This window comes from Mercurialis annua, linkage group LG1-X, assembly GCF_937616625.2.
Source record: "Mercurialis annua linkage group LG1-X, ddMerAnnu1.2, whole genome shotgun sequence".
Lineage (NCBI taxonomy): Eukaryota > Viridiplantae > Streptophyta > Magnoliopsida > Malpighiales > Euphorbiaceae > Mercurialis > Mercurialis annua.
In genome coordinates, this window is record NC_065570.1 from 56269734 (window position 1) to 56286392 (window position 16659).

Consider the following 16659-nt stretch of genomic DNA (forward strand, 5'->3'; position numbering starts at 1 on the left):
CTTAAGTTTACGTATTCTTTTGAATGACGGTAAGAGTTTTGTATTTATGATTCACGAAGTTAATGGAATTATCGAAATTGGTGTTAATCGTTGGACCAAATGATTCAAATAGCGGTTGTTTTTGGCCAAAATATTAATTAGTTGTTGTGGAGTATAGTTATCGATTGCTTTGGGTGCCGAGCTCGTTATAAGTGGATAAGTGAGTAGGTGTTGTAGAACGGAAGATTTTTTTTCAGCTTGTGTTTTTAATACCATGTATGAAACGATAGAGTGTGGAATTGTAAGAACTATAGTTGAGCTTAGGGCTTGTTCTTGAACTTTGATAATATGGAGTTAGTAATCATATAGATTTAAATTAGTTTTGGAAGCCAACTTGTAAAGAGTAATTGTGGTTCTTAATTGGATAATTGTTGATTATTTACATTATGTTGATCGAGTGATCGTTGGGGCACTAAGTTATTAGAATCGGAATTTTGCGCATAAGTGTGTTGTGACTGTTTAAACTGCGAGTCGGTTTCAGATTTAAAAAAAAATTTGAGGTCAAGTTTTTCATAGGTTTGGGAGAATGTAATACCCCATATGTTTTCGACGTGTTTCGTCTTGTGTTGACCTTCCCGAGTGGAAATTTTGTTTGGAGTTATCATTGCGAGAGATTCGAGGTTTCGTTCTAGATTATTTTAAGTTTTTCAGTCAAAACTTTAGTGGGAGAGTTTGTTTTCTCTCGTTAATGTCACCTAGATATGGTGTTATCATTTATGTCAAGTGAAAGTTAGTGTTATTACTTTTTGTGACCATTTGAGATTGTTTAGTGTATGAGTTGTAATATTGAGTTATCGTTCGAGGAACAACCTGTTGAGTTTTGTATACGCAAGCGCTTAAGTCGTTAAGCACGAAATTACTATGTTGAGACTTGTGGTGCCATTTTTAGCATGTTTGTTGTTCTAGATTTTATCGAACACTCTGGGTGTGTGTTGTTAATTGTTGACTAGTTAAGTAATGTTGAGTTCCGTTGATTTTCAAACTTCATGTTGTTTTATCAAATGAATTTTCAAATTTTAAACATTAGTTTATATTGGTTTCTTAGGTTCGGGTTTGACTTGGGTCGCCCGACACGTGATTTAAGCTTGGAAGTCTTGATTGACTCGGCTGAGTACCATTTTGTTTTTTTTTTTTAGTTGTTTTACCAAATGGTTTGAAAAGGTTTCCGGATTATGTTTTTAAATGGAACTCGACAGGGCTTAACTGCTTCAGGGTTTTAGTTTTATTGGTTACTTGGTTGAGGAATATTCTTAACAGACAGAGTTCGTTACGCATAATTATTATTATTGTTGTCCTTGATTACCTTGGGTATCTGGTTTGTGAGTTTTACGTTGGTTATATGCGTTTTGTATGTAATTTTATGTTGTGTATTACGTTAGTCGTTTTTGTTCTCAATTCGAGGACGAATTTTTAATAAGTTGGGGAGAATGTAATACCCCGTACCGTCGAGGTAAAACATCTGAGGTATAAAACCGGGTTTGTCAATTTTTTTAAGATTTAATAGTAGAATTAAAGCTAAAATTTTAAAAATTAGGAGAAAATAATGAAAATGTATAGATACGGATTAAAAACTTTGTAATTCAATAAATAGATATAACTGATGAATAAAAGAAAAAAATATAATGAAGTTAGTAATTATCTGTATTTGAGTTAGTTAAAATTTATGAAAATAATAATCGGCTTTCTCGGGTTGATAAAATGAAATTAAAGGATTTATGAAATCAGTATTCGATTACTACTCGGAATTTAAAAGTAAATAGTTACCGGATAAAAGAATACAAATTATGAATATCGAGAAATCGCGAGGTGTCAGATGTACCTCGGCAACCTGCTGGTAGTAAGTTAGAAGGACATGGGCTAAATTCTAGGCCCAAATGATTAAATTATAAAAATAATAATAATAAATAAATATTACATAACCTAAAAATTAAAAAGAGAGTTGTGGAAGTTGAGAAAGCATCGTTCTCTTCCCCATCAGCTTGATTCATTCTTCTCCTTCTCTTTTTCTCAATTACTCAACTAATTTAACTTAAATCTTCCCCTAATCATTACCATAGCCGATTTATTAAAGAAATTTGAAGTAAATAGATTGTTTGCAATCTTATTTCCTCATTTTAGGGTTTCGAATTTTGAAGCTCAAGGTATGATTTTTTTTTTAATTTTCTTTAGCTTTAGTGGTTGGTTAGTGATGTCTTCATATTTGGATGAAATTAAGATTGGTTTTTGATTGGTTAATTATGAGTAGTATGGCTGGAAATTTATTGAAATTTTATGTAGCAATTCTTCAGCTTATAGTTACACTATACTTTTTTAACGTTTTTATTTCAATTAATGTGCTACTGCTTTACGTGAATCAAAGATGTCCAAATCTGAATTTGGATTTCTTAGAAGTTCTTTGATTGGTTAGTTTATAATTAATGGAAGTTATATTGGGTTTAATGGCAATTTGTTGATTATTTAAATATTAAATGAAAATGATAACCTTTATATTGTTGAATTGTTGCGGGGATTTATGTGCATGGCAGAAGTAAATTTGGCCTTACTATGTTGATGGAAAGTGATGGGTAAAGGTTTAGAGTGGTCCTTAAGTTATTTTATTTTAAACAAATCGATTCCTTAACTTAAATTCTAGTTAATCACATCTATGGTTGTTGATTTTGATATTGAACTTTGGGATTTCGTTTCAATTATAAATTGTCAATTTGAAAATGATAATTATTTTAAAACCTAAATTAATATAATTACTCGGGTAATTATATTTAATTTTGATTGATATGTCAACTTGGCTAATTTAAAGTTTAGCCCCTATAATTTTCTAAAAACTTATTCAAGTTAAGTTTTTGATTTGTAACTTGGGTTACTTGAAATTGAAGTTATTGAGTTCTACTTTAAAATAGATGATTATTTTTATCAAGCATTTTAATTTATAAACTCGGGTTTATAATTTAATAAACTTTTGGATTGGGCTGGACTGTAGTCGTCCAACAAGTGGGAAGAATCTTGGTAGTTTTAATAACTCGGCTGACTCACTGATTTGATTTTCAACTTGGATTTTTTTTAAATTATTTTTACGAATCATTCGAAATGCGTTTATATGATTTGTACTATATAACTTGGGTTGTGATTGAATCGTGTTAATTTAAGTGTTTATTTAAATGTGGCTTGATATTATGTTCTGCTAGTCCTATGTGGTGTCTAGTACTCTCTAGAGTTAGGGTCTGTTTTTAATTATGATTTTAATATCTTATTTAGACCCGTCGACTGTTCGTACTTCAGAGGCGAACCAGAGTTAGATTGCTTGTCAGGTTTCACGTGGAATAGCAAGCAGTGAGTTTATATCTCTATTTACCTCTTTATTAAGCAAATATTATATTTTGTATATGTATATGTATAAACAGCTTTTGAACTGTTTTTCGGCATTGTGGATTTGATTTGGAACGTGCTACTCGATGGGCATCATCGGGACTGCGTGCGCACCGGTAATGATTATTATGGTATTGAGGTAGGTTTGAGATACGTCTCACCTTAGTGAGGGCACCGGTGGAAGATACGTCTCCTGGGCTCACTGTTTATTAAGTGATAGTCGGGGATCGGTTATTGAGATACGTCTCACCGACACGACAATGGATTTAGAATTGTGGTTTAGGGTTTCATTGATAATCCATAATGAAAATGTTTTATTAAATGTTTTAAAGTTTTTTTTAACTTAATAAATGTAAATGGTTATATAAACTCTACTCAGTAAATCTGATCCCGTTGTTTTTCCAAATTTTCCAGGTTTGTGATTTGAGCATTTGGTCGATCTCCGATTCTTCATTCTCGGAGGTTCTTTATTTATTTCAGAAATAAAAGAGTCGAACTGTTTTAAACTCTTAAACCGCAGTAGTAGTATTAGTTTTTTTTTTATGTCTTAGTCTTACACTTATATTTTTAGACTATTGTTGGTTGGCATGGTTCAACTATTATTTTATCAGATTTGGCATGATTATAGTGATTTGGTATTATATATTATTGCCATGCTGTTAGATATTATTTTAAGATAAGCGTACTTTAAATATATATTGTTTATATGTATCGCTAGATTAGGCTGAAGTCTCGGTTGCCCCCGAGCATGTGGTTTTATGCAGGTACATTGTTTTAAATGTTATAAATTGGTTATTCGCAAGGCTAGCTACGGATTTTGGTACAACCATACCCATACCCTAGCGCCGGTCTCGATTCATGAAAATGGGTCGTGACAGGCCATCGCCAAATCAGGGCAATGGCCCAGATGGCCATTGCCATCTTAGGGCGATGGCCCCCTAAGATGGCAATGGCCCAGATGGCCATGCCATCTTAGGGCGATGGCCCAAAAAAGCCAACGTCAAAAAAGATGACGTTGAGAATATCACCGGAAGAAAGACAACGTCAAGAAAACCACCGAAAAAAAGACGTCGTCGAGAAAACCACTGAAAGAATGTCGATTTTTTGTGCTCGTAGATTTGAGAGGCGCTGACTTTTTAAAGAGAGATTTAAGAAGAGAGGAAAAGAGGAAGAGAAATTTGAGAGAATGAGAGAGGCGGCTGTGATGTTAAAAGAATGAGAAAAAAATAAAAAGCATGAGAAATGAGTCCTAATTTAGAAAAGGGTCATTTTTGAAATTATTTTGCAAATAATGGGTACTGACGGGAATCATGGAAAGATGAGTGAAAATGCTATAATTATTTTAAAAAATAGGGTGGTTCTAATATAATCCCAATTGGTGAAATTTCAGCTTCTGAATCTCGATTAATTGAATCCTCTGCTCCAAGAATTATTTCGAGACGTTCCTGAAAGAAAAAAAAAGGGATAAAAAAAGGGGGATTTTGGGTATCAATGAGGCAGTTCTCTGGGAGCAATTCTTCTTGTTGCTTTTACGTAACTCTTCTCTTGTATTGCATTAAACCATCATCTATTAATATAAAACCAACATTATTTGATTCCAAATTCATAGAAGTAAAACAAAAAATAGTAGCACTTGAATTGATGCGGTCAAACTGTGTCCCGGATCTCGCGGATATCTTTTATTATTTATTTTATAAAATCAAACTTTTTCATTTGAGTAATTTAAATTTATTGTTTTGTACAAATTAATTGTATTTATATAATTGTACTTACGTAGCCATTAAATGTGTATTTTTTTTAGAATGTTTGTCAAGTAGAAGAATTGTCAATTGAGATAACACATGGTTTAAATAAATAAATTTTAAAAAATAAGTCAAATTTCAAATAAATAGATCAATTTAATAAAATTTAGATGTTTCACACCATTAAGCCTATTTAAACTTATTAGAATTAAGTTATGTTGATCTAACTAAAATTTGAGTTACCTGTGTTCTTAAAAGATTTAAGGTTAAATTCATTTTGGAGTCTCTAAATTATACGATTTTGGTATATCAGATCTCCCATCTTCTATTCGGTTCTCTCAGGTCCTTAAACTTTCAATTTTTGTTTCATTGGGTTCTTAAACGGATTTCCACTTAAAGACCATTTAAGGATCCAATGAATTAAAAAGTGAAAGTTTAAGGACCCAATGAATCAAATGAGATTCATTTAAGGATCCAATGAACAAAAAAAATTTAAAGACATAAAAAAGTCAAATAAAAATAAAAAATTTGATAAATTAAAATCGTATAGTTTAGAGATCTAAGATGGGTCGAGCCAAGATCTAATTAAATTATAAGTTTTTTTAACAAATACCCTACATATATCAAAATAATCTAAATTTTACTAGAGCAAAAAGAAAAATTGAAAAATACATCTACCAACTTTCAAATTGCATAAATATCAATTTTAATATAAGAAATACGGTTTGCATGAAATAAGGAAACTAGATATTATGACTTTTAATATCTCCTACAAATGGGCAAACTAACATATTGGGAATATATTTTTAAAAATCTTCAAGATTTATAAAGAGCAATAACGTTGCATTTAACAAGCTTTCCATATATAATGGAATTTCAATGATTCTTTAAAAACGTAACACCATTTGAAAATAGCAAATCAGAAACTCATTGAGAAACAAAAAGAATTCAGCAAAGAAGACAATCAAGAACTCATCAAATCAAAAAGGTTAGTGTTCTCAAAATCATATTTCATTATGTAATTAACTGAATAGGAAGCTTTTTCTGGAAATGATGTGTTCTAATTGGCGAATTACATGTTAACCAATAATTTGGAAGACGCAATGATTTTATGTAGATTCGGAATTAAACAAAAAAACAATGAACAACTGAAATTTTGTGTTGTAATTGGTTAATTACATGTTTGTATTTGAAAACTAAAAAAATATATTGTTTTCAGCAATTTCATGGCTTTTTTATGCAATATAAACTAGTTTAAACCTGCCTCTTTAATTGGTTATTTCCAGAAAAACATTTTCAAAATTATTTTATAAATTTATGAAAATTAACTAATAGTTAACTAAAGGTTAACTAATGTGTTTTTAACAAATATATATAATGTCAGTGCAGGAATGACCATATTAAAGGTACTAGTTTACTATGATGGAATAAGGGAGCAAGATCTAAACTACTCAAATTATAAGATCAAAGGAATTTTAGTTAAAGACGATGCGGATTTTGAGACATTGAAAACATTTATTCATGGCATACTGAAGGTTAACTATGGAAAAACTGACTAAACATTAAATATCAGTTGGAATCAAATCAGCAAGCTGTCGATATACGGGGGCAATATCAAGAAGACATGTCGTAATCTTCCAAAATGAAGATAATTTTAGCATTTTATTAGTGTATGAACAATTATGTTTTTAATGGTTGTATTTGAATTACGTACTGTTAAATTGAGATTATTATTTTTATTAAGTATGTATTCATATCGTATGTTATTGATAAACTTAGTGATTAAAAGGTATCTTTATGTAGACATTTGGTTAACTGATAGTTAACTAATAGTATACTTCTTATCAATTAAAAAAGATAATAGTAAACTACTTATAATTTAACTAATAGTATACTACTTATCATTTAAAAATTTACCACAATATTATACTTTTTACCGTTTTAAAAGATAATAGTAAAGTACTGTTAGTTAACCAGTATAGTAATTATTATTTAGTTAACTAATAAGTTAACTATTAATATACCACATAAATTATATACTAATAGTCTGATAAGAATTTTCCACAATAGTATACCTCTTATCATTTAAAAAAATAATAGTAAATTACTGCTAGTTGACAAAAAATATACTACTTATTATTATGTTATATTACTAGTTAAGTAATGGTTAATTATGAGTTAACTATTAATTTACTACATATATGATAAACTAATGAAATAATAAAATGCTTGAAGTGAGTAAATGGTAAATAAAATCAAATATATGTTTGATAATAACATCTTGTTTTCAAAACAAAATAAAGGACAAACAAACTTGGCTAAAAATCAGTTATAAAATAACAAATGTTGTCAATTTAAAACTAAATATAAAGTCTAAAACTTCCGAAACTATAAGGACATCTAATCCTTCTTCCCCCCTCATCTTTGGTTTTGCTTCCACCTTCTCATCGTTGTCAATGTTACTGGATTGCTTCATTTTACCATAATGATAAAACAGGAAAGCAATACGTTCACAATGACTATCAATGGAAAATTCTGCTGGAATTGGAAGATTCTGGATCAAAATAAAAAACACTAGTAAATTATCATCAGTTAACCATTAAATAATCATTAGTTAACAAGTATATTTGTAAGTAATTATTCCAAAATTACATAAACAGGTATCAAATCATAAACACTAGCAACAAACATAAAAAAATTAAAAAAAACATATAATATACCTAAAAACAACAATAAATTAACCATTATATTAAATTTAGTTCTACATATTATTCAATAATTAGTTAAAATATATAAAATCATATGCTTTGCATAAACATTCAAAACCAACAAACAAAGAACAGACACATAAACACCCAACAATAACATAAATAAAGAAAAATTGATAAACAATAAAAATTGAATGTTAAAAATATATAATTAAAATTTCAAATACCTTAACAGAGAGAGAAAGAGTAACCACTGGTTTGTTCTTCTCATCGCTGGTGACCGTGAAAGCCTCGAAATCACCATCAATGTCTTATTGATTAGTAAGAACTCTACGGTTCTTACTCGAAGATGGAGGCTCAGTGAATTCTACCTCTGTTTGCTAGCAACCCTCTTCGATTTACTCATTTAGATTTTCTTGGTTTAGGATTTTTCGGAAGGAGTTTGATTTGAGGAAGACCTAATATTCAGCATTTCAAATTTTTTTCAATCAAAAATCAAAATAAAATGGGAAAGATTTTGTAAATAAGAAAGATGAGTTAATTAGGGAGAGAATCTAGGAAATATCAATGATATATGGATACATTCAATTGATCGTGGATAGAGACAAATAAAGGCTTGTTATTTTTTGAATTAAAAGTTTGTATTTGTGAAAAGGAAACATTGTTAATTTAAAAATATTTTGTGGAAAACGTAAAAGTCAAATTGGACTTTTGCTCCCGTAATATTCTCATTAATTTGGCCAAAGCCCGTATATGGGCTAATTATCTCTTAGATTATTAGGGTTAGTAGCATTACATTGTGTATGTACCAAAAAGGGCAATTAGGATTGACATTTCACTTCTCATGAAGTCAAAACTTAAAATAAAAGGTGATTAACTTTCAGAATATCTTTCTGAAAAAAAAAGCTTCCAAATATCTTCCAACATTTTACCTTTTCCAATATCTTGTAGGAATGGCGGGAAAAGTGGACGTCAAATACAGAAAATTAAGATACCGTTTGGATTGAGGGTTTTTAAAATCCATAAATTTTAACAAAATCGATGGATTTTAAATCAATGGAATTTAAATCCATATATTTTAAAATTCCATCGTTTGAATTGAAAATAAAATCAATGGTTTTTAACATTATTTATAAAAAAAAAATAATAATATAACAATCCATCATTCATAAAAAATGGTGGATTTGGACTTTTCCACCTAGTAGGTGGGAAATCAAAACCCTCAAAAATGATGGATTGTAAAAAATAAGGAAATTTATAAATCCATAGATTCTATTAATTTTTTTTTAGGCAAACGATGGATTTTGTCCAAATCCATTGATTGTTTAAAATCCATCGTTTAGAATCCATCAATCCAAACGGTGCCTAAGTGTTTTCAACCGATTAGATTCAAATTACGTATTTGATATCTTTTAAATCAAATAAAAAGGCTGTAATTTTTGCTAATCTTAATTTTAAGTTTTTTAATTGGATCTTTTTTTTTCGTCTTCATGTCAGGCTGATTTAATAATGCTCCATTCGTGGGAAATTGATGGAATATTTTTATTTTAGGTGGCATAAATATTAAGTAACGTTTCATTTTTAAAAATTAATTAATTAAATAAATATTTAAAATGTTTTTAAATAAATTAGTAGTGGTTAGCTAAATTAGATTGATTATAATTTTATTAACTATAATTAATACTATTTTTAATATTTTAAATAATTTTGCATGCATTCAAATAGTTATTTTAAGATTGTTTAATTAATAAAAATACAGTGGAATGTCGTTTTCTTTTACCAAAAATAGAATTAGATAGACGAAAAAAAACATTATAAAACAATAAAAATTTCGCTTTAGATTCTTAAGCTAACTCATGAGCCGTTGAATTATCCAATGTATTAATATTGCTAATTGCCAAAATGAAAAAAACGACCTGAGATGCCAAATATTTTGACAAATGTCCCAACTAACTGTCGCTTGATAGTTGCTGAATTAATCGATTAAATCACCTATTTAACAAGAATATTATAGGTAGCATAATTCTAACTAAAAAATGGTATTTTAGTAATATATAAATTAAATAAAATTATTAATTTAATTCAAATATATATGCGTGCACGCCTGCCCATTTGATGTGTACAGAAAATAATAATAAAAAGGACCAAAACAGTAGCAACCACGCAGCCTAAATTATAATGATATAAACAGAATGAGTTTATTTTCCAACAGAGACTACTAATCTAGAAGCACGAATCAGTCTAATATATTACTATGTTCACATAGTACAATATTTTATAGTGTTTCTAATTTCTATAATAGAATAATTGATTGATCCCCCCAGAAAATCCATATTTGTCCATTTTAATTATGATTAAGTTAAACCGTGCCTCGTTGTATGTGATCAAAATTGATTAAAAGAATGGAGAGATTCTTAGGTAGACTCAGTCTACCATGTCATCCGTGGACTAACCTATCATATAATGACACGTCATTAAAATGATGGCAATCTTGTAAATTCGTTTATTACTTATTTACACTTTTTAATAGTAATATTACAAGATTGTCATCATTTTAATGACGTGTCATTATGTGATAGGCTTAGTTCACGGATGACGTGGTGGACCGAGTCTATCTAAGAATTTCTCAAAAGAATGAGCTTGTTAAGATTAATTACTTAACCAAATCAAAGCGACATCGGGTGAATTAGATCCACTTATACTTCTCATGGAATTAAATGTTTTGTTTCTAGATGATATAGCTCTATCCATCCATCTCCACCAATTTTTAAAAATTATTCACTTCACTTTGATTATTCATATAAATAGTTTTTGTATGATTTAAACTTCTAAACATAAATAATAAATTGCACAGTGATCTATGAGCATTTGGTGGCGAAATGATTCATCTGAAGATAAAAGCATACTAATTAAAAAAAATTAAACGTTACTCTAATGATCAAGTTGGGTCGAAATAAAGAAAAAAGAGAAAAAAAAATACAGAAAGTGTATCAGAGTCCGAATTTTACTTGCAGGCGTGTATTTTATATTTTATAGAATTTGTGATGTGTTATTTCTCTCACTAATTCCAATATTAATTTGTTGAGCTGTATGCATTTTTACAATATATTTTTTTAATTTGTTTAGTGCATGCGTCGCTCGTTCTGTTATGTCAGATATTTTATTTGAATGCTCACTCGGATTAGCTGGAGGTGGATAATGATAAACGAGAGTAGTCAGGAGTGCGGAGCTTTGAGCTCAGGGAGCACCAGGTGCTATTGCGCTTGTTCCTTCAACGATCAGAGTACCCGCAAAAGCAGAGTTCACGGCTTCATAATACACTATTGTGGTAGCCGAAACGGCGGATATCCGGCTCTCTAATGTATTGACTTGCAATAATACTTACGTCTTGCCCTTGAGTCTCTACGCCTCTCATGTTGTTCGTTGCGTTCAGGTTTGCACAATTCAGGAGAGAGCGTCATTACTGTCGAGATTCTGACAAAAAAGTTAGACATTCTATGCCCTGACATGAGTAACGAGAAATCCTGTGAAAAACACGATCGCCTGGCACTTCCCATTTCCTTGAATTGGGACGCATAAGTACCGTATTGATATCGAGGATGTGATGACATTATCATCTGTGAGAGCTTCGGTAATGCTGAGGCAAAAAGGCAAAGGCCTGCACGAAACCAAGCGCCAGCCACGAGGGAAAACTGCTTTCATGATCTTCTTCATAAGACTTCTGAGTGACCTTGATTTCACATAAACAACTGAGTGCCTTCTGCTCCTTGGACATATAATAGTTCCGAATCGAATCAAACCGTCTCTAGACATCAAGTTAGTGGTTCCGCTTTCACGATTGGATCTATATCGAATCTTAATATCAAGCCTCCAACAATAAAAGTACATGAACAGCCATTTGATCCCCGTCAAAGTCTTATTATGTACAAGATCCTTATGCTCTCTTTAATGCTTACTAATTTGCGGTCGATTTACATCTAGGTCGGTGATTTATATATACTGTTGGTTGAGGCTGTTTGTGTGTCTTTGGTATGAAATTTTTAGTTTTAAATTGTATTTCGATTTATTTCAAGAGTCCGAATTATATATCCATTTTGTGTGTCTACTTACGTTTTGAATTTTTTGAGTTTGATTTTACACTAAATGGATATGCTATTTGGATTTTTGGTGATTTGTAGTTATTCATAGAGGAAATTACACCATTTACTAAAAAAAATGAAAATAATTACAAAACTACATGTTGACTTTTTTCATTTACAAAAATATTAATAATATTTACAAAAGTAAAAAAAAGTAAAAAATAATATCAAACATACGGTGTATACTGTGTGTATAATGTCAGCATACTAATAAACTAACATTATATTAACATTTTATCAACGTTATATCAAAATTATACCGACATTATACATACTAAGATTTTATTAATATTAAATGAAAATTTACCAAAATTTCATCAAATGGTATACTAAAAATTAAATTAATAATATACCAAAATTATACCAACAGTATACCAAAAGTGTACACATCAAAATATACTGAAATTATATTATTACATCAACATTACACCACATCGCATACTAAATAGTAACCTAACAATATACTAAAATTATACCAACAATATATAAATTTTCTAGTTCATTACCAACTATAGTGAAAAGTACATATAAAAAAAATATACGTGTTATCAACTAGAAAATATATATATAAATTTATGATCACCGAAAATATACTGAAATTATATTAATAATAAACCAAATATTATTTTTAAATTATTTGATTTATAATTTTAGTATTCCAAAATTATATCATAATTATACCGACATTATACAAATCGTACTTTTATAATTAATTTTTATTTTTTGATACGTTTGTAATTAATTTTAAATCAGTCGTATTTTTATAAATAAAAAAAATTTACAGATATTTTTGTAAATATTTTTAAAATTTTAGATATTTTTGTCATTATTCCTTGTTTATATGTACCGTATTACCAATATGTAATAAGGGAAAAGGCAATTCTAATACTTTTTGCCGAAAAATGCAATTCTAATTATCAGTAACAAAAGTTAGGGTTACAAATGTTGACCGTAGAAGAGCTATACGCCTCCACTATTATAGCCAATTATTGTGGACATTCAAGCCTTGACTATATTTCTCTAATCTGCTTTTTTTACCAATATTTGACATCTACCTTACCAATTTTTTTTTATTATTATATGTTTGAATAATTTGTCACGTTTTATTTTTAAAACAAGAATAGAAAAATAAAAAATTTGTCACGTTTGTTTTTTTTTTTTAGAAAAAAAAATATTGGTAAAAAAAGCATGACAAATATTTGAAGGGCCCGTCTTCATTGTTTAGTTATCCTTCCCCATAATTAATTATGGCTGGATCCAACAACTAGCCATATTAAGCAAAAGTTGCTTTTTTTTTCTTTCAAAGAAGCAAAAGTTGCTAATTCAATATAAAACAATAGAACTTGCTACCTTTATATTTTGAAATCTCTAATCATTGTACTAATTAACTATTAATTCCTATAATTTTAGCTTGATTTGATTCGTTAGCATGCATAACAAATTATTAATAACAAGCATCAACCATTGTGGTGCTTAGACCTAACAAAATATATTAATTAGAGCTTCACCCACAGTCCTTGAACTTATATCTCCTTTCCTGTAAAGTCCTTTTATTTTAATTTATAACCATAAAATCTCTAACTTTTAAATATAATACAAAAAAAAATCTTTATCGTACATTTATAAAATAATTAGTCAAAAATGTTAGACATGAATAATTTAACTTGTTTGGCAAATGAAAATCATAAATGTAAAAAATACAAATCAAAGACGCAATATTGAATCAAATATCACTAAAATCGCTGATATGTTAATTTGTATCTTTTTTTTTCAATCAATTGTATTATAAGCGTTCAAATATGTATTTTTCGATAAATAGATTGTAAAATAGACAATAATTTGTTTTCATTTAAAGGTAAGAATTTGTTACTCTCTATGTTCCAATATAATTGTCCACTTTCTTATTATCACACATCTAAAAAAAACATAATTAATATTGTAAATTTTTACTATACCCTTATTTAATGTAGTCATTATATATTTTAATAGATACTAACTCCATTGGATTTTGAATAAGAACAATACAAAAATAAATCTTAAGATTTATAATTTACCGGAAATGAATAAAAAAATTGAGATAAAAAATATTAAAAAAATAGACAGTTGTATTGAAACCAAAATAGTATTAAAAACTTAAAGAAAAAAAAAATATGATAGAAGGTAGAGGAAGGTTCATATTACGTAGATGAAAATTACCTCGGATGTCAAATTACTTAATTCCTGAAAATAAAACGTGGGTATGAAGCAAATTTAGCTCGAAAATCCTATATTTTTGTTTTAAAATTACATAACAAATGAGGTTTAGTCTAGAAGTATTTTTTAGTCTCAGGATTAGCTAATTCTATATGTCACTCTCTTAATCCCCTCCAAGGAAAATTGAGCAGCAACAGAAAGAACACAATCTTTAACCTAATGGCATAAAAATCCACCAAAAATGAAAGAACCCATGTGAAAATCAATAGCAAGAATCAAAGAGAATAAAAAAAAATGAAATGCATAATTAAATATTAAAAGGCGGCGACCCCAAATGGTCAACAATTTCATCTCACCCTGTCTGTCTCTTTCTGCAACTTCCTTCTTCTTTCTCCACCTATCTCGCCCTTTATATACTCACACAACTACCTCCGTCTCTCTCTAAAACCTCACAGGATTATTCAGCATTCAAAAAACTAAAAAGCATAATTAGCTTAATTAAGAGCAGTAATTAAAGAAACAAGAAAGCTTAATTCAAAGATAATTATGCTGAGGTTAGAAGTTGCTATACCTCCACCGACGATGGATTTCGACTTCAACGATGCCAGGCCTATGCCGTTCTTGAGTGCTCCGTCTACGCCCAGGCGTTTGGGTGATTTTTCTCTCAGTGCTCCTTCCAGTCCCTCCAGAATCGCCGAGTTTTATCGTTCTTTTGACGAGTTTGAAGATAGTAACAGCGCCGGATTTGCTTTTAATTGGGAGGAAACACCTGGCACGCCGAGATCTCCGTCGCCGAAAGGAGATGAGTTCGCTTTTGATTTTAGGTCTGAGTTAGAAGAAACTTCTCTTTCTGCTGAAGATCTTTTCGACGGAGGTAAAATCAAGCCGCTGAAGCCGCCTCCTAGACTACAGTATGAAGACAGGAGTCCTCTTTTGTCTCCGAGATCGCCGAGATCACCGCTAGCTCAAGGGAAAAAAATGATTCGTGAGGCTTTCTCGCCGAGGAAGAAGAAAGATTATTCAGATCCATTTGCTACAGCAGCTGAAAATACTCGAAATCAAAGAGGTAGAGATAGAAGTCCGGTGAATTTAACATCTAGTGCGAGCCGCCGGCGAGCGGCGAGATCGCTGTCTCCGTACAGAGTATCGGAATATCCATGGGAAGAAGAGGAAATAAAGTTACAAGACAACGCTAAAGAAGAATCTACCACTGCTCAAAATTCGAAAACTGCTTCATCTTCTGTATCTCAGAATAAGAGTTCTTCAAGAAAATGGAGATTGAAGGATCTTCTACTGTTCAGGAGCGCATCTGAAGGAAGAGCATCGGATAAGGATTATAAGCTTTATCCGTCATTCTTTAGAAAACCTGAAGATGCAAAGAACTCGAGCTTCCGGTCGAACGACAGTACCGGTTCAGGGTCGTCGGGGTCGAGGAAGAAGGGGCAAGTGTCGGCTCATGAACTGCATTACAAAACGAATAAAGCGGCATCTGAGTATATGAAGAAGAAAACTTACTTGCCTTATAAACCAGGCATTTTGGGAAGATTTGCCTTCTAGCCATGTTTGATAATGACGAACAAGTTGTAGAGAGCTATATGAATTACATTCATTTCTTGTTTTGAGATTACTTTACAATTGTATGTAAAAGGATGGTACATATTACTACAGCCATATCCGAACCAAGTCTCAGATAAATTAATTTTGTTATCTTATATCATTTGATTTCTGCAGTTCCCAATTTTTAATCAGAATTTTGTTAATTTCTGAGCATTATTGAGCATCTTTGGTTGTCATTCACTAGTACTTCCAAGAAAGATAAAGCATAAGCTCTGCATGCAGCTAATCACTACAGGTTACTTTACTTTTTAGTAATAGCATCTCGATAAAAAGGGAGCACACAAATAATATTATTCATAAAAAAAATTAGAGTTAATTACTACTCACTTAAGAGTTAAGACAAAATTACTGTTTTTTTTAATTTTAAAAATTTACTATTCCCTCCGTCCCGTAAAGATAGAAAAAGTACCACCTTTTTTTGTCCCATAAAAATAGAAAAAGTGGAGTTAATTAAGTCAAAAATTATCAAAATACCCCTACATGCTTATCATAAAACATTAAATGCATATTTTGAAAAAATAAAAAAAAAGAGTTGTAAGTGTTATATTTAGTAAAATGGCTTTGGGAAATGTACATAACTAATTGATTACAAATAGTAATTTAGACAAATTATCACAAGTTACCTATAAATAACTACTTTCTTAATTCTTGTAAAATGGGTGCTTTTTCTATCTTTACGGGACGGAGGGAGTATTATTTTTTGCTGACATTTAAGTAGTATTAAATAACTAAACTCCTTAGAAAATTACAACCTATTTCTCTCTCTAAAAATTTTCTCTCAACTTGATCTTGAAGGGTGGGAGAAGATAATTTTCCGGTTTAACCAGAATACCATCCTCTCCGTTCATATTAAGTTTA

The 16659-nt window shown here is 30.1% G+C and overlaps 1 protein-coding gene and 1 long non-coding RNA gene across 2 annotated transcripts; both read left to right on the forward strand.

Annotated features, from left to right (window-relative positions):
- The first annotated feature begins 1978 nt into the window (after positions 1 to 1978).
- On the forward strand, positions 1979 to 4076 carry LOC130015261 (uncharacterized). Its single transcript, XR_008790317.1, has 3 exons — positions 1979 to 2180; positions 3292 to 3366; positions 3817 to 4076. It is a non-coding gene; the product is annotated as an uncharacterized LOC130015261 (long non-coding RNA).
- Positions 4077 to 14428: 10352 nt separating this feature from the next.
- Positions 14429 to 15901, forward strand: LOC126665235 (uncharacterized). Its single transcript, XM_050357965.2, has one exon. The coding sequence runs from the start codon at positions 14731 to 14733 to the stop codon at positions 15739 to 15741; it is 1011 nt and encodes a 336-aa protein (XP_050213922.1). The 5' UTR covers positions 14429 to 14730; the 3' UTR covers positions 15742 to 15901.
- Positions 15902 to 16659: the final 758 nt, after the last annotated feature.

Bases quoted from the DNA above. Each gene is read 5' to 3' on its own strand.
- LOC126665235 (XM_050357965.2), top strand. From the start codon at position 14,731: ATGCTGAGGTTAGAAGTTGCTATACCTCCACCGACGATGGATTTCGAC.